At 42.0% G+C, this 21,897-nt stretch overlaps 1 protein-coding gene across 2 annotated transcripts; it reads left to right on the forward strand.

Annotated features, from left to right (window-relative positions):
• Positions 1 to 1,830: 1,830 nt before the first annotated feature.
• ggt7 (gamma-glutamyltransferase 7) lies at positions 1,831 to 21,603 on the forward strand. 2 transcript variants are annotated; one of them, XM_079489528.1, is made up of 16 exons: positions 1,831 to 2,151; positions 3,067 to 3,201; positions 9,198 to 9,430; positions 10,090 to 10,241; positions 10,880 to 10,997; positions 11,085 to 11,152; positions 12,228 to 12,301; positions 13,070 to 13,263; positions 14,535 to 14,622; positions 17,009 to 17,136; positions 17,388 to 17,476; positions 18,305 to 18,457; positions 18,605 to 18,722; positions 18,837 to 18,974; positions 19,082 to 19,181; positions 19,587 to 21,603. In XM_079489528.1, the coding sequence occupies exons 1-16, from the start codon at positions 2,127 to 2,129 to the stop codon at positions 19,787 to 19,789; spliced, it is 2,016 nt and encodes a 671-aa protein (XP_079345654.1). In that variant the 5' UTR covers positions 1,831 to 2,126; the 3' UTR covers positions 19,790 to 21,603. The 2 variants fall into 2 exon arrangements, with proteins under 2 accessions (XP_079345654.1, XP_079345655.1); XM_079489529.1 differs by lacking the exons at positions 1,831 to 2,151; positions 3,067 to 3,201 and adding an exon at positions 5,819 to 6,326.
• Positions 21,604 to 21,897: the final 294 nt, after the last annotated feature.

Below are 21,897 nucleotides of genomic sequence, written 5' to 3' on the forward strand. Positions count from 1 at the left end.
GACAGACAGACAGACACACACACACACACACAGGTATAGTCTCTGTCAGGTGGAAAGTCCAAAACTGTCACTTTTCAGCATTTAAAAATAGTAAAAGTAGCAGATCTACAAGCTCAAAATTGTAAAAGCTGCTACTTTTCATACTTTAGTATGAAAGTGATATGTTTTGGCTAAAACAAAAGGGTTTTTGTTAAAAGGTTAAATCACTATATTTTGATAGTAATCATTGCTATGTGTTTGTTAACTAGAGTCTGCCTGTCTCTCCAGCTAATCTTTATAGTGTTCCAGTTCCAAATTTGTCTGCTCATTTGTTTGTGTCATCACTTACAATTCAACTTGTTTAATATGTATCCTGACTGCGTTCTCTAACCTGACTGAAAATGCATTTTCTGTTTAATAAAAAGCAGGAGAGACATGGAGACTCCTGTTACTAAACAGACACTAGTCTATAATAATGAGTACTATCACAATATAGGGCTTTTTAACACTGTAGTATAATGAGTTCTTGTACTGGTACTGTACGTATATTTTAATGCCAATACTTTTACTTAAACATTCTGAAGGCAGCACTTGCATATTTGTAACGTAGAGTATTTCTACATTGTGGTATTGCTATATTATTTACCTATACACATACTTCTTCCACCACTGCATTTGTCTATCTCTACCTAATATAACCAGTCGGTGTGGATGTTGTGGTTACCCGAGATTATAAAAGAGGAAGAACATAGCCTACAGGAAAGCACAGTAGAGTAGAACCTAGGATACTAAAACCTGTTCCTCAACTTCCATGTCCCCATGGGACACCGTCAAAAGAAAGCTATATTATGAAAAATGGTCAAACATTTTTTATATATTACCCAAGAAACGGACAAAGATTTTGAAAATAGCTTACAGATCGCCTATTTTCACAATATTTATCTGTGGAACTGAGTAAAATAAAATGTAATGCCTCTACTCCTACAACTCCTAAGTGCTCGTCAGAGTTGGGGTCCATATCCTTACAGCTCTTTGTTATGTTGCATTAATGCTCTTGCCACTCTTTGCTTCTAGCCCTCGCATGAAACACAGACCAGCCTCTCCTCTGTAGCGTAAATATAAAAAACGTTTTACCAACTCAAGAAAACAAGGCGGTTTGTGTCATTAGAAAGCCTACTTTCCTTAGTGGACGCACTCTGAGCCTATGTTTAAAATGCACTTTTTGGCCAGAAAGGGATTGTTTCGGAAAATAAATACTTTTAGTTACTCCACTGTGCCCTCTACTGATATTGCCAAGAGAAAAATCTCATAGACAAGAAAATAAATCCCTTTCTGGCCAAAAAGTGCATTTTAAACATGTGGTGGGGGGCTCAGAGTGTGTCCACTGTTTTGTTGAGTAGGTAAAGCGTTTTTTATATTTACGCTACAGACGAGAGGCTGGTCTGCATTTATGCGAGCGTAGGAAAAGAACAGTTCCATAACTCTAATGAAGGCATTATTAGAGCTATGGACCAGAGCTAGGGGTCCCCAGAGTGGGGGGTCCCAGTTCAAATATGATTATTTTGGTGTGAAAGGTTGAGAACCACTGATCTATACTGGGCCCTAGTGGTAGGAGGAGGGACTACAGGCGGGCCCGTGGATTCATGACCGGGAAACCCCGTGCAGCTGGGCTTTAACATTGAGCGCTCGGTTGCACTTCCACATTTGACCACCAACATTTGGTGGTCAAATGCGGAAGTAGACGTTCTGAGACGGTACTTCCGGCAGTCTTCCGGGTGCTTCAAAACGCCACTGAGCAACTTCCACTGACATGAATAGCTGGGGGGGGCGGAGCTTCGCGCCAGTTCAGTCTCTATCCTTTTATATACTCTATGCCTATCCCTCATCTCTTGGCCTTGGTTCTCTCAAACCTCAACCTAACTCTAGGGAACTCTCTCTAACCAGAGACCTTTCCAGTGAGTGAACACACACAAGCAGCACCCTGTCTGACCTGGGCCTTAATTAGTAACACCTGTAATTGACAACACCTGTACAGGAAGTAACATTACCCAAGGCTTCCTATTGCTACTGTTTATGTCAAGTGTGGCTGCCAGGAAAACAGGTTTATTGGATCTTTAGCGTGTGCACTTACTTATCCACACACATCAATGGATCAGCCAGCCATGCAGTCAGGTAAGATGGTATAACAACCCAATGGTTCTCAAACATTAACATTTCAAGGTCTCCCCTTAACTCTGACAGTATTTACAAATGGAAATGAACGGATTTGTATACTGTCAAGAGTTACAGACTTTTATGGTCACTTTGAGAACCATTGGTATAACTATCAGGCCCTCAGGTCTTCAATGTGATTAGGCGTTATACTGCCGTCCAAAATACAGAAAAGGTAACCGAGGGTCCCAAAAGGGGCTACAATGTGATATAGCCACAAGCAATTCCATCTTTAATATCTGGAATCTACCATAGGATTGACATTGCAGCTGTAACATTGCAGCTGTACAGAAAGCTTGAATTATCCTCTTTCTATCTGCAAAGTTTTTGCTTCATAAAAATGTTATGAGCTACTTTCTGTCAATAAATTCCGTGCAGGCGATTATTTGGAGTGTTGGAGTTTGGAAGTGCTCGTTGGAAATCACTCAGCGGTCCTGCGTACCACCTGTTTTGAAATTGCATATAATGCAGGAGGCTGCAGGGCGTTGCATTATTGAAAACGAGCACTTCTGAACTCCAACACTTGGGAGTACAACATGCAACTAAAATAATAAATAATACAAAATAATCATCACTTAATTTATTGACAAAAAGGCTCATAACGTGTCTAGGTGGATTTTTATGAAGCACACACTTTACAGATAGATTATAAATGTTGGTGAGTTTAACAATCAGATGATGGGATTTTTCTGTTTGGATGTATGGGCTGTCAAGGGTTGCTATTGCAACTCTAGAATCTAGATAATTCCAGTTATAAAAAATAGGACCTGAAGAGTTGCTTGCAGCTAAATGTGATAGATATACAGTAGATAATAAATTATATATTTGATTGTTTTCATAAATCAATTAACAATTGTGTCATGATGTTTCTTATAGTGTCAGGAGGGATGATCCGGTCCCGCCCCCGGGTTGAGCTCCTTTGGACCCCTAGCAAGGCTGTCATGATCCCCGATCATCCCATGATCAACAGTGCCCAAATGAACCACCAACTTCCAAGACTGTCACAGAGAGGTTTGAGTTCTTCCTCCTTCAGTGGCTGTGTGGTTCTTAACAACCACTCAAACCCTGCTTAGTGCACTCAACTCAACCTTTCACTTTCGAATCAAAGGCTATCAGCTTTCAGGAAGAAACCAAAAATACACAGGGAAGACATGCTTGCATAATATAACCACACCCAGGGGTGTATAAGGCCCTATTTACACTGGCAGCCAAATCCTAGCCTGGCTAATAAGCCAGACTCAAATCACACCGGCAGGCAATTGTTTTTGCCAGCGGCTGATTCGGTCTGGCTTATTAGCCAGGCTAGCCAAATCCAGCCTGAATCAGATCTGAGCCGCATCCAGATTGGAATCTGATTTGTTTAAATGAGTCATGTGGCCATTTAAACCAATCGGATTTCAATCTTGATGTGGCACAGATCTGATTCAGGTTAGATTTGTCTGCCAGTGTAAATGGGGCCTTAGAGCAGCGAGGTTCCCAACCACTTGTACTAGTACCACTGGTGGTACTTGAGCCCCCATCTGGTGGTACACAGAGGAGTTGCCCAAAAAAGGAGAAAAAAAGACAAAAGTGGAATGAAATATTTATATTAGGCCTACTATAGGTAGTATAGCTATAGAGCGTCGCAGTCCCGCCTCCTACCCTGGACCAGGAAATGAAACCCAATGCATTATTCTCATAGACATTTCTTAAAGTATTTATTTAAAGACGGTTACGCCGCGGACAAAGCCAACTCGAGTCGTGACAACTCATGACAACACAAACAATATTTTGGACCAAACAAATAATTACAAAGAAGAAAAACAACAAAAAAAGTGTTGTAACCTGCCGTTTTTGTCTTCTTTCTAATTATTTGTTTGGTCCAAAATATTGTTTGTGTTGTCATGAGTTGTCACGACTCGAGTTGGCTTTGTCCGCGGCGTAACCGTCTTTAAATAAATACTTTAAGAAATGTCTATGAGAATAATGCATTGGGTTTCATTTCCTGGTCCAGGGTAGGAGGCGGGACTGCGACGCTCTATAGGCTATCCATCCAGCTGTGCTGAAATTAGCATGACCGCACACCTAGCTGTTGATAGAAGATTTGAGAACAGATTAATCACATATCATTATCGGTTGTGTTGATTAGTGATTAGACAGTTTTGTCAGAGCAGCAGCATTATTGGCTTAGGAATGGAACAAAAAGGGCAGGTATACGCTCCTGTATTTTAACATAATTTATTATGGTGGTACTTGGAGAGCCAAATATTTTCTGAGGTGGTACCCACTTCAGTATATAAAGGTTGGGAACCAATGTATTATTAGAGTAATGTTAAGTCTAGGCTATAGACACAAAGTACAAAATTATGGCACCCCCATCTTTAACAACCACTCAAACCCTACTTCGTGCACTCAACCTTTTCAGACCGTGACCCACAAAATATCATATTTTAACTTCACCACCACCCTGACAAGCACTTGTGACATGTGCAGGGTGCCTTAATTAGTGGACTCACTGGACTTTCAAGGACCCTCAGGCCTGTCATTCTGGAAACCAAATGGTCATTTGGTTCCATTTGTTCACTCTTGCAGTAACAGACCTGTAAGGGCTCCAATTTGGTTCTTAACTATCATAGCCTTGGATCAAGAGTAAGACTAGCCTACTATCATAGATGTATTTTATCGAGTCTGACAATTGTTTGATAGCAAGGCTATAACTATATCAATAATTTAGCTGGGGACCCCCTGGAAGTCCCCCTTAAGGATCCCAGGTTGACAAACAGTTTTCTGATTAATTGAAAATGGAGGACCCTTATGTAAACAAGTCTTAGTGCTTTTTTCTGGTTTTATCCTCTTAGCAGTTTTTGTATTGACCTGTACTTTCCTTGAACTGTACCCATTCTGCAGTGGATTGCAATCAATCAATCAATCAATCAATCAATCAATCAATCAATCAATCACTGACTGACCTATCTATGATGACATACCCAGAAATTGGAATAGGGAATGAACTGTTAAATATGTGAACTGTTCCTTTAAAACGTTGACATTTGGTGACGTCGCGGTGGGGTGGATGGTGTGTTGATGAAACAGAGAGAGAGAGAGAGAGAGATTGTTCACCTGGGTCGCCTCACCTGCTCTATTACATTCTAGCTCAGGTCAGGATATACATTTACTCAACACCGACTCACGTCTGAGACTGTAAGTAAAGAGACTATAATGCGATGGCGGTGCATGTTTTAGCTGTTTAACTACGGGCCAGGCCAGGTTCGTGTAGACTAGAGAAAGACGCTAAAATCATAATTCATAACACGACGCGACTGAAACAATCTCTGTAAATAAATACGCTCAGACGTATTAGCAGGTCTTCCTTGGTGGTCGTCGTTGTCAACGTGTCCTCAAACTGTTGCGGGTTCAATATAGTTAAGATGGAAACGATGTTGCGTCAATGTTACACATATCTAGATTAGATTTTGCCATTTTCCAAGCTGCCGCATAACGGCATAAAGCTTGTCATATGTATTGGCTGGCTGATAACAAACGTATAGGTTGGTTGGTCCGTAGGCACGGGATTTATTCCAGTATATTCTAGGTTCGGTGTCGTTTCGTTGGTAGACTGTCTGACGTCTCGGTGTCCTCTCCTCTGCAGGTGTCACGATCCCAGCCTTGAGGAGGCTGCGAAATGCGACATCTCGACACGGGGAAACGAACGAACCGCTCCATGACATCTTATTAAACGAGCGTTAACAGGTTCTAAAAAAAGAAACTACATGGGATTCGTCGCATAACTCGAATCTTGTCCTTCGCCACGTCACGCCCTGGTCTGATCTGTTCTGTCATTCATTTAATTGCGTAATCCTGCTCCGTGACGACGGAGGGATACGCGGTCATGTTCAGTCCCACCGCGGACTCTGATGCTGGGGGGCATTCGGGGGGCGGCGGTGGCGGCGGCGGGGGGCCCATGGCGGAGAAGGATGACCACCACCCAGATGCCATCCTGGGAGCTGGCTACTCTCCTGTTGACTACATGAGCATCACCAGCTTCCCCAGGCTGCCCGCCTCTCCGGGCCAGGACGACAACGGACTGTCCTCGGAGAACAACACGCTCAACAGATCTCGCACAAACGAGGACCACTTTCTGAGCGAGCAGGATACAGGTCAGAGTTCTAGGATGACACATTATGTAGCCTACGTGCTGCTGCTGCTGTTGTTGTAGACGTGGAGGCACGGTAGGGCTGGGCGATATAGGCATGCATGGATCCAAGACGGCCACCTGTCATATAATTAAAGGACCACTTTTCAACCTATCTTCATATAATGGGTCCTCACTAGTCACTAATAATCATGATAAAATGGCACCATTTTTTTCCCTACTCAGTCTGTGTCTCTTAGGAGGGCTGTGCAGTTCAGAAACCCGGCCACCGACCAGTGACATAATCGTTGAGCAGATCTTTTTTTTTAAACAATATGTTTTTTACAAAAATGTTTAGATTTTTATTATCGTGAGAACGATGGCTTCCATTTTCACATTGCAACTTTTCAGGACTAGAAAGCCTATAGTTTCTATTAGCTTGGATTCCCCATCGATGATGTCACTGGTGTATGGGTTTATGAACTGCCCACAGCCCTCCTATGAGACACAGACTGAGTAGAAAAAATGGTGCCATTTTATCATGATTATTGAGGGCCTAGTAGGCTATGAAGATAGGTTGAAAAGTGGTGAAGTGGTCCTTTAATTACAGTCCTGTATCTGGCTAGATATAGCTTAATAACGATGTTTTGAGATGTTTGAGACTAGTCTGTGGTATGGGCCTTTAGACATGATACCATGCTGTCCTTTCCGGACTTATTTGATACTTTATCAAACATAGTGCAAATTGCTGAACTACAATGTCATAACATGTTGTGAGCTTGTAGGCTATGTCTGCTATTTTAGGGAAAAAAAGAAATGTATATTATCGTCACAATACATTATTATGTTATGGAACAGATGTAGTAAAAATCCATAATATGGAAGTATTATAATAGAAGAATGGCAGTAATGACGAGTGGGTGCACAGAAGTCTAAGATGAACCGACTGAATTTGTCAATTTGAGGCTGGGTTGATTGCCTGTGTGGTCGTATTGAATTCATTGATTTCATTTTCGTATATTCTTCTTAGTTCATTTTTATTTTCTTTATAACTAGCCTAAACGATCAAACAATCAGTGCCTGCCCCAATGCCCCGTGCCAACGCACATCGCTCCACTTATGTGTCACTCGTTGTACCTGTTGTCAGAGTAGCATTGTATTTGTAACTGTTGTCCTGTCAGAATAGTGCAGTATTATCATAGCACTTGGAGGAGGTCAGTTCTTCATATGGTCATAAAAGGAACACAAGGCAGATAGAGATACTATATCGGTTTTGGACAAGCGCCGACTCGACAGACTTCCCAATCGCCAAGTCTGAAGTCGATCAGTTTTGATTGATTGAAATATGTATTAACAGTTTGCAGAATTACAGTACAATTCAAGCACAACTCAATACAAAGACTTAACTGTGAGTGGACGACCCAATAAAGCATTACACTCGTTTACAAGAGGGTCCGGTCCACCTTGTTCAATTCATCAAAACAGTCGGGCTGAGAACTGAGAATCTTTTCTTCTGTGTGATATTGTTGCATAGCATAGATGGAGTGAGTCAAATCGATTAGACAACACTGACCCTGATGCTATCCATGGTGCTGAACGTTGCATATTGTATCGGAGACAATATCAATTATTGACATACACGTTGTATAACGGAACTTAGTAGCAGGGAGAGAGAGAGAGACTTCTGCACTTGAAAGCTGAGCTTTCGAATGCAGTCAAGTCTATAGCAATAAATAAATGCAGTGAAATTATAGCGCTATACTAATTACTATATATAGAGCTATTTAACAAAAACAATATCATGTACTGTTAAATATTATAAATATATAATTGAGATTTAAACGTGAGTTAGCCTGGCATGGCCAGGCTAACTCACGTGTGGACCAGGCTTAACTTCAGTGTGGACCAGGGGTCGACATTATAAATGGCCCCAAAGTACTTTTCAGATCGTCCGGGCCAGTAAATGTCGCAATACTCTGGTCTGGTTTGGCCAGTGGAAAAAATGCCTTGAAAATGAAATGATAATAATAAAGTCTAATTTCACATTAATCCCCTGTAGTACTGTTTTGTAATGATTTCTGTGAAATCATCTCATTACCGGACTGTCAGCCTGCGTGGAACAGTGTAGGCTACTAGGCTGGTCTGCAAGCAGTTCACAGCTTGCTCGCTCGCTCCCGTGGAACGCACGCCGCTTGCTTCAGAGGCGAGACTGAAAAACAAAAACAAAACAAATGAGCTGACGAATTCCGGGCCAGTGGTTATAATGGTGGGGCCAGTGATGGTGAATTCCACACAGGGTCAGTGGCAAATTTCTTTTAATGTCTACCCCTGTGAACGTTTTATTTCCAACTCTGTTACAAACAGATTCCAACGTCACAGCAAAAAAGTCTTGCTTTGAATAGTGGGCTCTGATTGGTCACCCACAACTCTGGGGTGAGAGAAATATAATTCAGTGTGTGCCAGACCAATCTCCAAAGGGATTGTTTTTTCCAAATGAGAAAAAGAGGTTGCGCATCAGCAATGGTTTTCAGTGTGCCAACCCAAAATCCAATATACATTAAAAAATAGGAATTAAAAAAATCCAAAAATTAAACAAACGGTTATTAAACGACAAAGTACTCACATTTCCATTTCTTTATTGGCACACACGAAAAAGGAAAGCGTTCAAACCTGGTGTGACTGTTTTTGGGCATAATTTCCTGCCAGTTTCAGTTTTCAAACACAGGAACAATTTCAATATGCATTGTGAATTATAGTAAAACATGCAACTAGTTTATCCACTGACGTTGACGAACCCCTGCGCTAAGAGTGAAGTTTCTCTATTTAGTATTTGACGTTGTTTATTGCCCTGCTTCATTGTCATTCCAGTGACCTTTGGCCTGTGTGTTTGTTCCAGACCCTGATCTGTTCATGAACTCTACACCTGGCCGTCTGCAACGCCTCCCGTCCTCCGCCTCGGACCTGGCCAGCCATGACATCTCGCCCCTGCAGGAGACCACCAGAGACCCCTTGGCGGGGAACTGTGCCTGCCAGCGAGACGGGATGACAGTCATCATCACGGCCTGTTTCACCTTCGCCATGGCTGTCACCGTGGCTCTCATTGTGCAGATCTACTTTGGAGACCCACAGGTCTCTCATTCATTATTTGACTTTTAAATTATTTTATTACATCAGTATTGGCAATTATGCAGATGATTTGTCCGAGCACGAAAATAGCGTTTGGTTGGTTTTCACAAGCAAGTGTCACTGTTGCGCAGCCACACACACACACACACACACACACACACCACACACACGCACTAACTGTATATATGATGATTTCGGGTGTGTCAGTACAGTAGAGGGACCCCCCAAGCCGGCACCCTGGGCGTGTTCCTGTGGGTCTGGAAGTTTCGGGGACCCCCTGGGGACGCCCACACGGAGTTGCACCACTTACTTCACACGGGTGTGATTTTTTTTTTATTCTAGTTTGGGGATTTATTTATTTATTTAGATTGATATATTTATTTTTAGCCAGGAAACAAATAAAATCAAGAATATTCTGTGTCGTGTAGGAAACCTCATATGTCCAAAACTATTAGGGCCTGTAGTATGATCATTGTGTGTGTTTCCATTTATGATAATACACACGTTAGAATATGGAGAGGTTTCTGCCCCGACAGCAACGTTATACTTTGCCCTCCAGGTCTCTATATTAGCTACTGTCCTGTTTATGCTCTACAATAAATAGCAATAGAGTTCATATTATTAACACATCACCATTTATTTCCCTTGCATCCCATTTGCAGATCTTCAAGCAGGGAGCAGTGGTGACCGACGTAGCCAAGTGTACGTCTCTGGGCTTCGACGTTCTGGAGATGCAAGGCTCCAGTGTAGATGCTGCCATCACCGCTGCCCTCTGTCTGGGCATCATCCACCCACACACCTCTGGGATCGGAGGGTGAGTAACAGGAAGCACATACAGTCATACACATATCATCATCATATCATGAATCTGCAGTATACAGTATTTACCCAGGGTAGTAGCGGAGCACAAGGGCTCATTTTGAGCAACGCCTTGCACACACAGAGACACACAAAAACATGGGAGCTGACCAGTACAACCACAGTCTTACACTGTTGGCCACTGAGTAGTCTGGGGGGGGGGGGGGGGGGGGGGTTCAGTGCCTTGCTCAAGGCCGGGGACTTCCCCATCCAGATGTTTCCTGCCAGTCCAGGGAATCGAACCGGTTAACCTTTAGCCTTTGCATAATCGAGTTGTGAAAGTACTCGACCCATGGGAGGTATTTTAGCCTTTTCATGCGCCTGCAGGGGCAAATCTACTGTTAGACTGATGTTAGGTTCTTAGCTTATGATCCTTGATGACTTTCTATGTATTTGATTACCTATGGGTTACTGTAAATCGCTCTGGATTAAGAGCGTTAAATGCCTAAATTGTACATCCAGTGGAACACAGGATTTTTCATTTCCTGAAAAGTAACGATTTTTGGACATGGTTTCCATCCAAATTATTACTCAAATGGAATACATACCTAGCCTGCATTAGTCCCTGTTTACAATAGGTTTCATATTTTACAGTGGAGGGGTTATGTTGGTGCATGACATCCGTAAGAACACAACCAAGGTCATTGACTTCAGGGAGACGGCACCCTCTGCTATCGACGAGAACATGGTCCAGGAAAACCTTGATCTTAAGGTAAGGCCTTGCTTCTGAAATATTTCTCCCTTTTTAAAGCTGCTAAATTGTGATGTGGGTATATTATTATTTACTGTTGTGTTTCAGCCTGGGCTTCTGGTTGGAGTACCGGGCATGCTAAGTGGCATGCAGCAGGCACACCAGCTTTATGGCAGGTATTGTACCCCTGTAACTGTTATTAATTTATGACCAATCTGTACGGTAGACTCAAGAGTATGTTAACTCAACTTTTTTTTAACTGGCCCACATGTGCGTTCCTCGGCCACACGCAGACAGTATTACATTCACAGAAAATCACCCAATGATGGAACCGCAGAATTTTCAATTAATTATTATCTGTTAAGTTTAATGGATTAATTTCTTAACAGAGATGAATCGATTAATGATTAACTTTTAACATCCCTACAGCTTCATCCAACAGAATCAACAGAAGATGGTATGATGTCATCCTGTTAGTTAAAATGAAAGACGTTCTCAGTGTTAAAAGGGCTGTGAATCTATTTCCAAAGACGATATTATCAGCTGCATGTGTTCCAACTTAAGAATACCATTATTCCCTTTCCTGTTCAACGTCGATGCAGTTATTAATCACATGCTCCATAATTATCATGGCTTCACGGTTCACAGCTGCTATTTAACACTCTTGGCCTGATGCCTGAAATTACGTCATTGTCGGGTGGAAACCTTGTATGTCCATTTTCAGAAAATGGGAAAAATAACCTCAAGCTCCTGTTCTTTTTTCAATAATGGTGAAAATAGCCGATCTAACAATTTCTATATCGGCTATTTCAGCTACTTTTACGCGTCACTCTTGTATGACAAAGTAAAGGCATTCATTTACGAAAGATGGAAATGTAAGGTTTCTGTCCCAACAGCAACAATGGGTGTTGAGTGCTAACTGCTGAGTCACAATTGTGGAATAGCTTAATCCAGTGATTCGTGTCGGGGTGCTACATTTTCTAATATATATATTTTTTATTTTAATATTGAAAATGTTGAACCACTTTTTAACATAAACCTTCTCTTCTGGAGGTCACTAGTACAAATCATTTTCAGATGGGGGGGGGGGGGGGGGGGGGGTCTGCAGCCAAATGCATATCAATTTGGGGGTCCTTGGCACGAAAAAGATTGGCTTACGAGCGATTTAAAGTATTGAGCTGTGAAAGTCATAGTTTTCCGAAGGCTTTGACAAATCAGAATTTGTGCATGAACGTTTTGCGTTCCACACAGGATGCCATGGAAAGATGTGGTTACCATGGCAGCCGATGTGGCCAGAAATGGATTTAACGTGACTCATGATCTGGGTAAGTAGTAAAATAGAATTCCGAACAAATTGTAGAACATATATTCATCGACATGGAAATATCATAGAGTTTTATAATCAAGGCTAGGACAGGTGCTATGGGCTAAAGTGGAGTCTGAAGAGGTGAGTCTTCAGATTATGACGGGAGATTGGGAGTAAATCTTCTGTTCCAACTGCAATAATACATTTAATAATTCATTTAATTTGTTCATTTTTTACATTTGAAGCAAATTTCAAAGTGCTACATCAAAAAAATAAATAGCAGAAATATTGAACAGGACTAAGATAATAAGAATAAAAACGATGAATGCGATCAGTGGTCACCTATACACAGCTAAAAGGTTTTAAAAGCACACAGGGCACATAAGTCCATGTAGTTGCAATGGAAAGTTCATTCCACAGTTTGGGAGCCAGGAGGGAGAAGAGTCTGGGACACGTGGAGCATTTTCCCGGATGCCCCTAGTGTTATATAAATAAACATGTATTATGTATACAGTCAAGGCGTGAGTTCATTGTGTGTGCTGTCCCTCTTCCTCTCGGTCTCTAGTTGAAGCTGTAGCTAGAGTTAAGGACCAGAATGTGTCTCTTCCCCTCTGTCTCTAGCTGAGGCTCTAGCTAGAGTTAAGGACCAGAATGTGTCTCTTCCCCTCTGTCTCTAGCTGAGGCTCTAGCTAGAGCTAAGGACCAGAATGTGTCTCTTCCTCTCTGTCTCTAGCTGAGGCTGTAGCTAGAGTTAAGGACCAGAATGTGTCTCTTCCCCTCTCTCTAGCTGAGGCTCTAGCTAGAGTTAAGGACCAGAATGTGTCGGACGCGTTCCGGGACCTGTTCCTCCCCAGCGGCCAAGCTCCCCTCCCCGGCCTGTTCAGCAGGCGCCTCGACCTGGCGGCCATCTTGGATACCGTCGCAGCCAGTGGGATCGCTGACTTCTACAGGGGGAACCTGACGCAAGAAATGGCTGCAGCTGTAAGAACCTCACTGTCGTCATCTGTGATTATATAAAGCCAGCAGTCATGAATACTATATACCACTATTGCTCTCGGGCATAAACCTCTTATGTCCATATTTGAACTTTGGACTTTTTCATAAATTATTGTCCTACTTGATTACACAAAAGCATCAAAGGTATAGCAGATTTACAAGTTCGAAGCTTGTAGATCTGCAACCTTTACGCTATTACCGTTTTTGGATTCCACTCGACAGAGATGATATCCTACAGATGAAACACCAGCTCTAACCGGGAAACCCTGTAGCTCACAACACATTGCATAGTTTGTAGATCGGCTATTTTCACTACGTTTGCATGACACTCTTGTGTACTCTTGTATTTTAAGAAGAAAAAGATTAACATGTTATGCAACCTTACTGCTATCAAGATGCTTGGTGTTTCTGCAATGTTTTATCATGCAAGAATGTCGCTCTGGATTGAGGCTAAATGCCTAAATTGGAATGTTGACTAATTTGACATGGTATAGTTTAGCTAAATGATGACTCAAGTGTCTGTAACTGACTATTCAGTTGCCAACTTCATCTGAGATAGCTGCCTAGTTGTGTTTGCCTCAAGCAAAGTGCTTTGTGCTCCCTGTTTTTGTCTGTCACAGCAGTATGCTGTAATTGTGCCACTTGGAGGTGTGACATTTCAGAAACTCACAGGAACGTCTATTGTTCAAAACCTACACGGGTGTTCAGTTTCAGTACTACGCTCACTAGATCGGGTTCTTTTGCTCACAGAAGTCCATTGACGAAACTCGATGAATTTATTTAAATGGGGTGGTGTATATATTTAAAATAAAGATCAACAATACATTTTCAAGTGAGTCACCAATTTCATCCAATTAGGAGAGAGAACCCATTTACAGGATTCAATTTTATACTGTTCCTTTTTTGTCTGCCCATTTTCTTTTTTCCCCCATCATTTCCAGTTTCACCTGTTTATCCTGTATGAGTTCTCTCTCCTGATTGGATGAAATTGTTATCCCAACCACACAATGTATCTTGTGTTGTAATTAAATAGATGAAGAGATGGGGCGCACCCATGTTACTGAACAAACACTCTATACTATAGCAATTTAAAATATTATTTACACTTTTAAACACATGTCGCCAGGATGGGGCTCGTCTGTTTGTCTCCAAATGCCATGCATTTTTTAAAGGTACAGGCAAGATGGGGAGTGCTGATGGAAGAGGACTTTAAAAACGATAGAACTACACATCTAACCCCATGCATTTTTTAACAGGTACAAGCCAGAGGAGGAGTGCTGACGGAAGAGGACTTTAAAAACTACAGCACTATCTTACAGCAGCCAGCAGAGATCATCTATCAAGGTACAAGATAACTTTTATTACGTTTGGCACTAAACGGATACATTGACTTGACTTTTAGGGGCTGTGCAGAAAGTGTTTTTTGTTTTTTAGCTGCCAGCATTTTTCTGCCACGCATTTCTGCATTGCTTTTAAGTGCTCTGTGTGCCCTGGTCTTTTTTTGGCAGAGCACCCCGAGTAGAAAATACTTAACTTTTGGAGGAGAGTCATCAATTTTACTTTCCTATGCAGAGGGTTGGAGTGATAACACCCACAAGAGGCAACCATTGAGCAGAGCAGAGGCATCTCGCTCTGCATGTGACGTGGACATGATATAAGCCACTGCAGTCGGTGTAAACCAGTGCTTTTTATAGCCAGAGGCTTTTCTTTGCAAAGTTCAACTGAAACTTGGTAGGAAGCTCATTTTGGTAAACGAGAGGCTCAGATTAAAGGAGAATTCAGTGATTTGGAAAACCCCCCGGTCCGCCCCGGTAACAAGATGTGCACATGCGCGGATTGCACGCACTACAGTCAGCCTGGGCACACCTGAACTTCCATGCGCGGCCAAAGGAAGCTGTCTACCGGGGTCTCTTCTGGGTTTTTAGACAGCTGGTGGATGGAAATGAAGCTCCACCCACGCAGCATATTGCTGCGGGGGCGTCCCGGGAATCTGGCCGACGCGGCAATCTGCAGCGTGGGTGGAGCTTAATTTCCATCCACCAGCTGTCTAAAAACCCGGAAGAGACCCCGACAGACAGCTTCTTTTGTCCGCACATGGAATCTTAGGTGTGCTTACACTCAGTGGGGGACACGCGACAGGCCAACGGCACACACACACACACCAAGGCCCGTCCCCGCTCGATCATGATTGGTGGAAGGCCCCTCTCTATCCTGATTGCATGAAGGCTGAGCCACCTAGCCACCCCCAGGGGTTAACCCATTTAGGCCTAAGGCCGATTCTAAAAAGGACTTCTAAAGCCTGACCTAAGTTTTCTGAAAAACTTCAAATATTTATATAGCATCAAAGTAAATTTTTTTGAATACTGTACATACTGTACAGAACCCCAAAATGGGTTCCCGGCCTGAGGGGGTAAAACCTTAGAGTATATATGAATAGAGACGGCACCCGGAGGAAACCCTGAGTCGCAATGGACATAGTGGCTGGATTTGGTATTGCAGCCTGGGCCAAACACATGAACGCGCTGGTCCGTTGACTATCATTGCGCACGTTCATGATGACACGTGAATGCGGTTTCAGTGCAATGGCAGCGCGTTCATGAGTTTGGCCCAATCAATCCCAGAATGCACTCTGTTCCTACAAGGAAGGAGGAGTGAAATCGCCTCATGCGTTTTTGAGCAACTTAATGCAAGTGGATGGGAGGAGAACTCGGGTGACGTCTCTATTCATATATACTCTAAGGGTAAAACACCGCCCAGAATGGGGGAGGAACTCCTTATGGTCAGCAAACACTCTATAGTAGTTATCACAACAAAACAAAAAAAGAAGTGATATTTGAATTAAGTGAAATCACTGAATATACCTTTTATGTATCTGATTATGGACGCCGATCTGAAAATATTTTTCACCAGGAACCCTGATTCAATATTTGTCAATACTCACTCTAGATTTACAAGCTCACAAACTGTTGAATCACGGTGTGAGAGCTTGTTAATATATTTTCAAATGGCCTATGTATAGAGGCTTCCCTCCTCATCCCCTCCCCGTATTTCTGACGGATATAGCTATCTATTTGACCGTGCTAACCGGTGTTGGGTGAAATGAGCCCTCGCTCATTTCACCCAACACCGGTTAGCACGGTCAAATAGATTTTTATGCTACCTATATTAACTTATTTTGTCCACCGACTCCACTTTGAGAACCACTGGTGTAAACGTTATCAAATTTCAACGGATTGTTGCCACTGAGTCAGGCATCAATGCTCCCTCTGTAGCAAATAAATGCTTTGATTGTTTGGACACTAAAAAAAGAATAGTCTGTAACATTGGCTCCACTTGTTTATTGCTCTTCAAAATGTTGTATTTGTATTTCATGTGGAAATCTCTTATTTCCATATTTTTACTTTGTGCTTTTTTTTTTGTAAATTAATGCCCAACTTGATCATATTACATCACACAAGCATCAAAAGTAGCAGATCGTCAAGCTCGAAATGTGGTTGAAATCACCACCTTTTGAGCTTATTGATCTGCTACTTTTGCTGTTTTTGAAGTTGAATCCTGAAACGTAACAGTTTTGGACATATGAGATTTCCACCTGACAGACAATTTGCTTTTGGGATTGTTTGGACACTGCCTATTGTCAAGGCAGAGTGAAAAACCTGTTAAGTGACCTGTGCCAGTGTGGCATTTTCTTTGCCATTACTTGAACATATTGCTGCTCTTTGTTGTGCAGGTCACCATGTGATGGCAGCGCCAGCACCTCATGCGGGTGTCGCCCTCATCACTGCTCTCAACATCCTTGAAGGCTACAACATCACCAGGGAAATGCCACGCAACAGCACCTACCACTGGATTGCAGAGGTACTGCAATGCAGTGATTCTCAAACATTTTCATGTCAAGGTACCCCGCAGTATTATGCCCGGGACGCATTCAGCTTTACGAGTTCATACGGTATATACACTTGAAAACAATCGTTGGCTGTCGTTTGGACCACACTAGCCTGGATTGGCCAGACTAATATCACTGGATTTGTTTTTCCTGTGGCAGATTTGTCTGGTTTCCAGGCTAGGACCACACATGAATGTAATGTTTTTGTTGTGCTCTCTCTCAGTCTGTGAAGATAGCTCTGGCCCTGGCTAGTGGCCTAGGAGACCCCCTTTATGAAACTTCTGTGTCAGAGACAGTCACGCAGATGCTGAGGTACAGTATGCTCTATTATTTATTCTGTTCTCAACCTTTTTCAGTTCCAGGACCCGCACTTTAATCTGCACTAGACCAAGGCTTCCCAAACCGTTCAAATATTATCATATTTGAACGGCGGACCCCCCACCCTGACAAGCACTTGAAATTAGGCATTTAGTTTGTCTCGGTTTTGCAGATCTGTGAGCTTGTAGAGCAGCTATTTTCACAATATTTGGCTCTTTCTTGTAATATTTGACAATTTGAACAATTTTAAAAAAGGTCATTAAATGGTCACTTTAGAAATGTGCAAATACCATGTATACACTTATACTGTATGTTGGTTTGTTTACTGTTGAGTGGGAAAACAATATGTTGCACATTAAGCAAATCATCTGGGGACCGCCCAAAAATAATTTAGGGACAATTGGAGATTTGATGCAATTTTGTGGACCCCAATCTACAATGTAAAATGGTCAGTGCTCATTCAACCCATTTTGACAAGAGGCCGATTCTAAAAACATCTTCTAAATCCTACCTACGTTTCTGAAAAGTTTCAACAGGATTCAAATAAAAAATAAAAAGTAGCAGATCGTCAAGCTTGAAAATGCGTGTTTCGAGCTTGTGGAAACCAGCAAATTGTGATGCTTTTGTGTGACGCTGTAAAAACCCAAAAAGTTAAAACATGGAGAGGTTTCTGTCCGACAACAACAATTTATATCAACTAAAATGACACAGGAGTTCCCAGCTTGAATGGTATAACAACGTATCGGGTGTGTAACGGGTCTAATTGGCCATCCATCATAATGAATTTGCTTTGAATCCACTGTCTTTTGTTCAATCCCACAGTAAATCGAGAGCCTCCGTACTCCGTCAGATGATCGATGACACTCAAGCGTTTCCTGCCAGTCACTACACTCCATCCTTCGCCCTAGAGGCTGGCTCAACAGCCAGCCAGGTCATGGTCATGGGACCAGATGACTTTATAGTGTCTGTTATGAGGTATGCTACAGGAAACGTTATTGGTCTATAATTTTCAGTTTATAATATACAAATCCCAAAGGCAGCCAAGATTTTTTGGAAATTACTGTGGCAGTGTTTTTGTTTTTTTGACAATGTCTTATGGTTTTTCTTTCTTCATATTTCTAGCTCTTTAAATCAGCCCTTTGGCAGTGGGATAGTGACTCCATCAGGGGTGTTGTTGAATAGCCAGATTCTGGACTTCTCATGGCCCAATAAAACCCAAGATGCTTCTCCGTCTAATCCAGTAATGAAAGCCTTTTTTTGCATTTTGTTGTTTGTGTTTGTTTCTTTGCTTTTGTGATGCAGATGAGATTTCACACAAGATTCACATATTTCCTTGGTTTCTTGGTCTCTGTAGCATAACAACCTCCAGGGAGGGAAGAGGCCCTTGTCTTTTCTGATGCCTACAGCGGTTAGGCCCGCCGTGGGTGTGTGTGGCACATACGCTGCCCTGGGTTCCTCCAATGGAGATCGATCGCTGAGTGGCATCACCCAGGTTATTTACTGATAGATGGCAAATGAATCAAATCTTTTCTCGTCTGTCTGTTTCTCCTAAATGTAATTTCATAGTGATTAATCTGTCTGCTCTGCGATGTCTCACAGGTGCTGATGAATGTCCTGTCTTATCGCAAGAACCTGAGCGACAGCTTAGCGTATGGTAGACTCCACCCACAGCTGCAGCCCAACACACTCCTAGTAGACTGTAAGTATTTCCTACAGAGCTCTAGACTCCGCTGTAGAGTTTGGTCCATTCATTGTATATTAGGCATGCACGCTATTGAAACTTTTGGCTGATATCCGATTACCGGTTGATTGCATAGTCAAATTAATCGATACCGACATTGCAATACACGTTTCCAGTAGGTTTTACCTTACACCCAGAGGCAGTGCTAGGGGGTGGCCTCGGGTGGCACAGGCATCTACACCTACCAATATGAGTGTTTGGCACCATACTACTAATGTAATATTTGGGTCGATATTGCTGATACTGATATGGTGACTGATTAATCGTGCATCCCTCTTGTATATCCATTGTGAAGTTTTTTTTTTTTTACCACCAACTCAAGTTATCCACTTCCACACCTCTCTTCCCTCTCCTCCACTCCAGCTGAATTTCTAGAACAGGACGTGGAGATGCTGCAGGCCAGAGGTCACAAAGTGGAAAGAATAGACGTCCTCTCGCTGGTGGAGGGAACCAGGAGAACCAATGACCTCATCATAGGAGTGCATGACCCCCGAAGTGCCGACGCCTCAGCCCTGACCATGTCCCTGAACGCCTCAACTGTGACCATGTACTCAAGCGTGCCCTAGTCTTACCAGGATGATGGTTGGTAAAACCTGATTTATATACTTAATTGGGCATCATGTCTTTGCACCGAAAATAGCCAATCTTACAAGCTCACAACGTTTGTGACCTTGAAGAGATAGAATTGGCTATTTTTGGTGTGAGACTCCAGTGTGTGATTCAGTCTAAAGGTCCTTGCAGACTGCTGCTTTTTTTTTTTTTTTAAGGGAGACAAAACACAGAAGAATTCAGAAAAAAACACAGCAATCTGCAAGGACCTTAAGTCAGGTGTAAGGGAAGTAGGAGTGGTGGTAGTAGGGAACTAGGAAACGGCAATGAAGTATTACCTATCCTTGGAGAGTAGAGATGAAAGAAGGGCATTATTTATGTCTGCCCAGATGGTGGGGAGGGTACATTAGTGAGAACTGCTGCTAGAAAGGCTAGTCTGCCAATTTGAAAAAGTACAAAATGGGGAGTCATCTAGTTGACTGCGGCAGCCGTGAAGGAAAGACAATCTATGTCTTAAGTTTTGTCTTAGACATGATGTAAAGGCGCCACATTGTAAAGGTTCCGGAAGTCTCCTGGATGCCGTCAATCACTCAATCTGAGCCTCTTGTTTACCAAAATGAGCTTCATCATACAGAGTTCCATGTGACAAAAGATTGAACTTTGCTAAGCATGTAAATTAAACGTTCAAAGTCAATTCAAGCTAAACTAAACGTCTACCTCTCATTGACATGGGAAGAAGCTCTAAATTCATCAACGGTCCAGTTTGGTCGAAGAGAAGGCTCAGTTTTTTGATCCAAAACTTCAGTTTTGCACCAAAGGTGTGTTTATATAAAATGTGACGCCAAACCAGGACACTGCCATTTAAATGCACATAGTCTTTAGGGCACCCAAACTAGTGGTCTGCTTTTCAGGTTTTACCAATAAAATATCGTTTAGCCTTGAACAAAATCACATGGAAAGTTGAACACGCTATAGGTATAGCAGTTACAGATGTATTTATGTCATGCACCGTGCAACACATGCCAAAATCTAAGCCATTTTACTCATGTTTGTGTACATGTTTGTGTATGGTGGCACTGGTGACTGGCTATTTCCTGATGTTGTTTTGGTGCAACTAATATCCTGAGAAGAGAAAATGCTTCCTTGAGAACCTGTTAATATTTACACATTATTTTCCTGAAATTGTTAGATTCTATATGTCAATAACTCATTGAGTTCCCTGAAATGAATGAGGGGTTTGCTTCAGCTAAATAAGCATTGAATGTTATGATAGGCTAAATGTATTATTTATTTTTATTTAAAATTGCCTGTATTGTATGATTTTATTCAGTTTTTTAAAAATGTGTGGTCTTGATCTAGAAACGGGATGTTGTTGTTTTTTTTAGAATGAACTGAACATTTAAGAGCTAAATGTTCAATGATGGCTTGAGTGCAATGTATATATGTATTTTTATATGAATATTAATGTTCATTTGTACTGTTACAGCACACAATGCATTTGTTAGTGGCAGCTCTTTTATTGTAGTTGGTTTACGATTAGCCCAGAAAGATTGTTTTAAAATGCATATGGGGGGGCTGTCTTTTTTTGTTTGCTTTTGTAAAGCATCATTCCACAGGCTTTCATTCCATAATGGCCAATGCTTACTAACTAAACACTGACTAGACCCTTATAAGGCCATAACCTCCAATGTGCTGACTGTTGATAATGATGCTACTGGTGATAACTTGTTGCCTTTTTTTGAAGTAGTAGAAGTAGAATTTGTCTTAAGGCTGTGCACTGCACCCAACATTCATTGTACACACTAAAGAAATAAAATGTTTTCACTGTTAAGATTGGAGATGGGTTTGTGTTTACTTGATCTTTAACGGGTCACAAAACAAGTGATGTAGAGACTGATAATTTGAGAACAGATTTGTGTGTTAATTTATGGGAGAAAAATGTGAATGAATTCTGTGGCTTCAATTAGGTTTTAAATCGCCTCTGTCAGGTGGAAAGCTTATCTCCATGTTTATCTTTTTGTAAATCATACTAGTGTCACTCAAAAGTATCAGATCCACACTTTGAGCTTGTCGATCTGCTACTATTGCCCCCTATGTAAAAGTTTAAACCATAGTACAATTTACA

This window comes from Electrona antarctica, assembly GCF_951216825.1.
Source record: "Electrona antarctica genome assembly, chromosome: 2".
Lineage (NCBI taxonomy): Eukaryota > Metazoa > Chordata > Actinopteri > Myctophiformes > Myctophidae > Electrona > Electrona antarctica.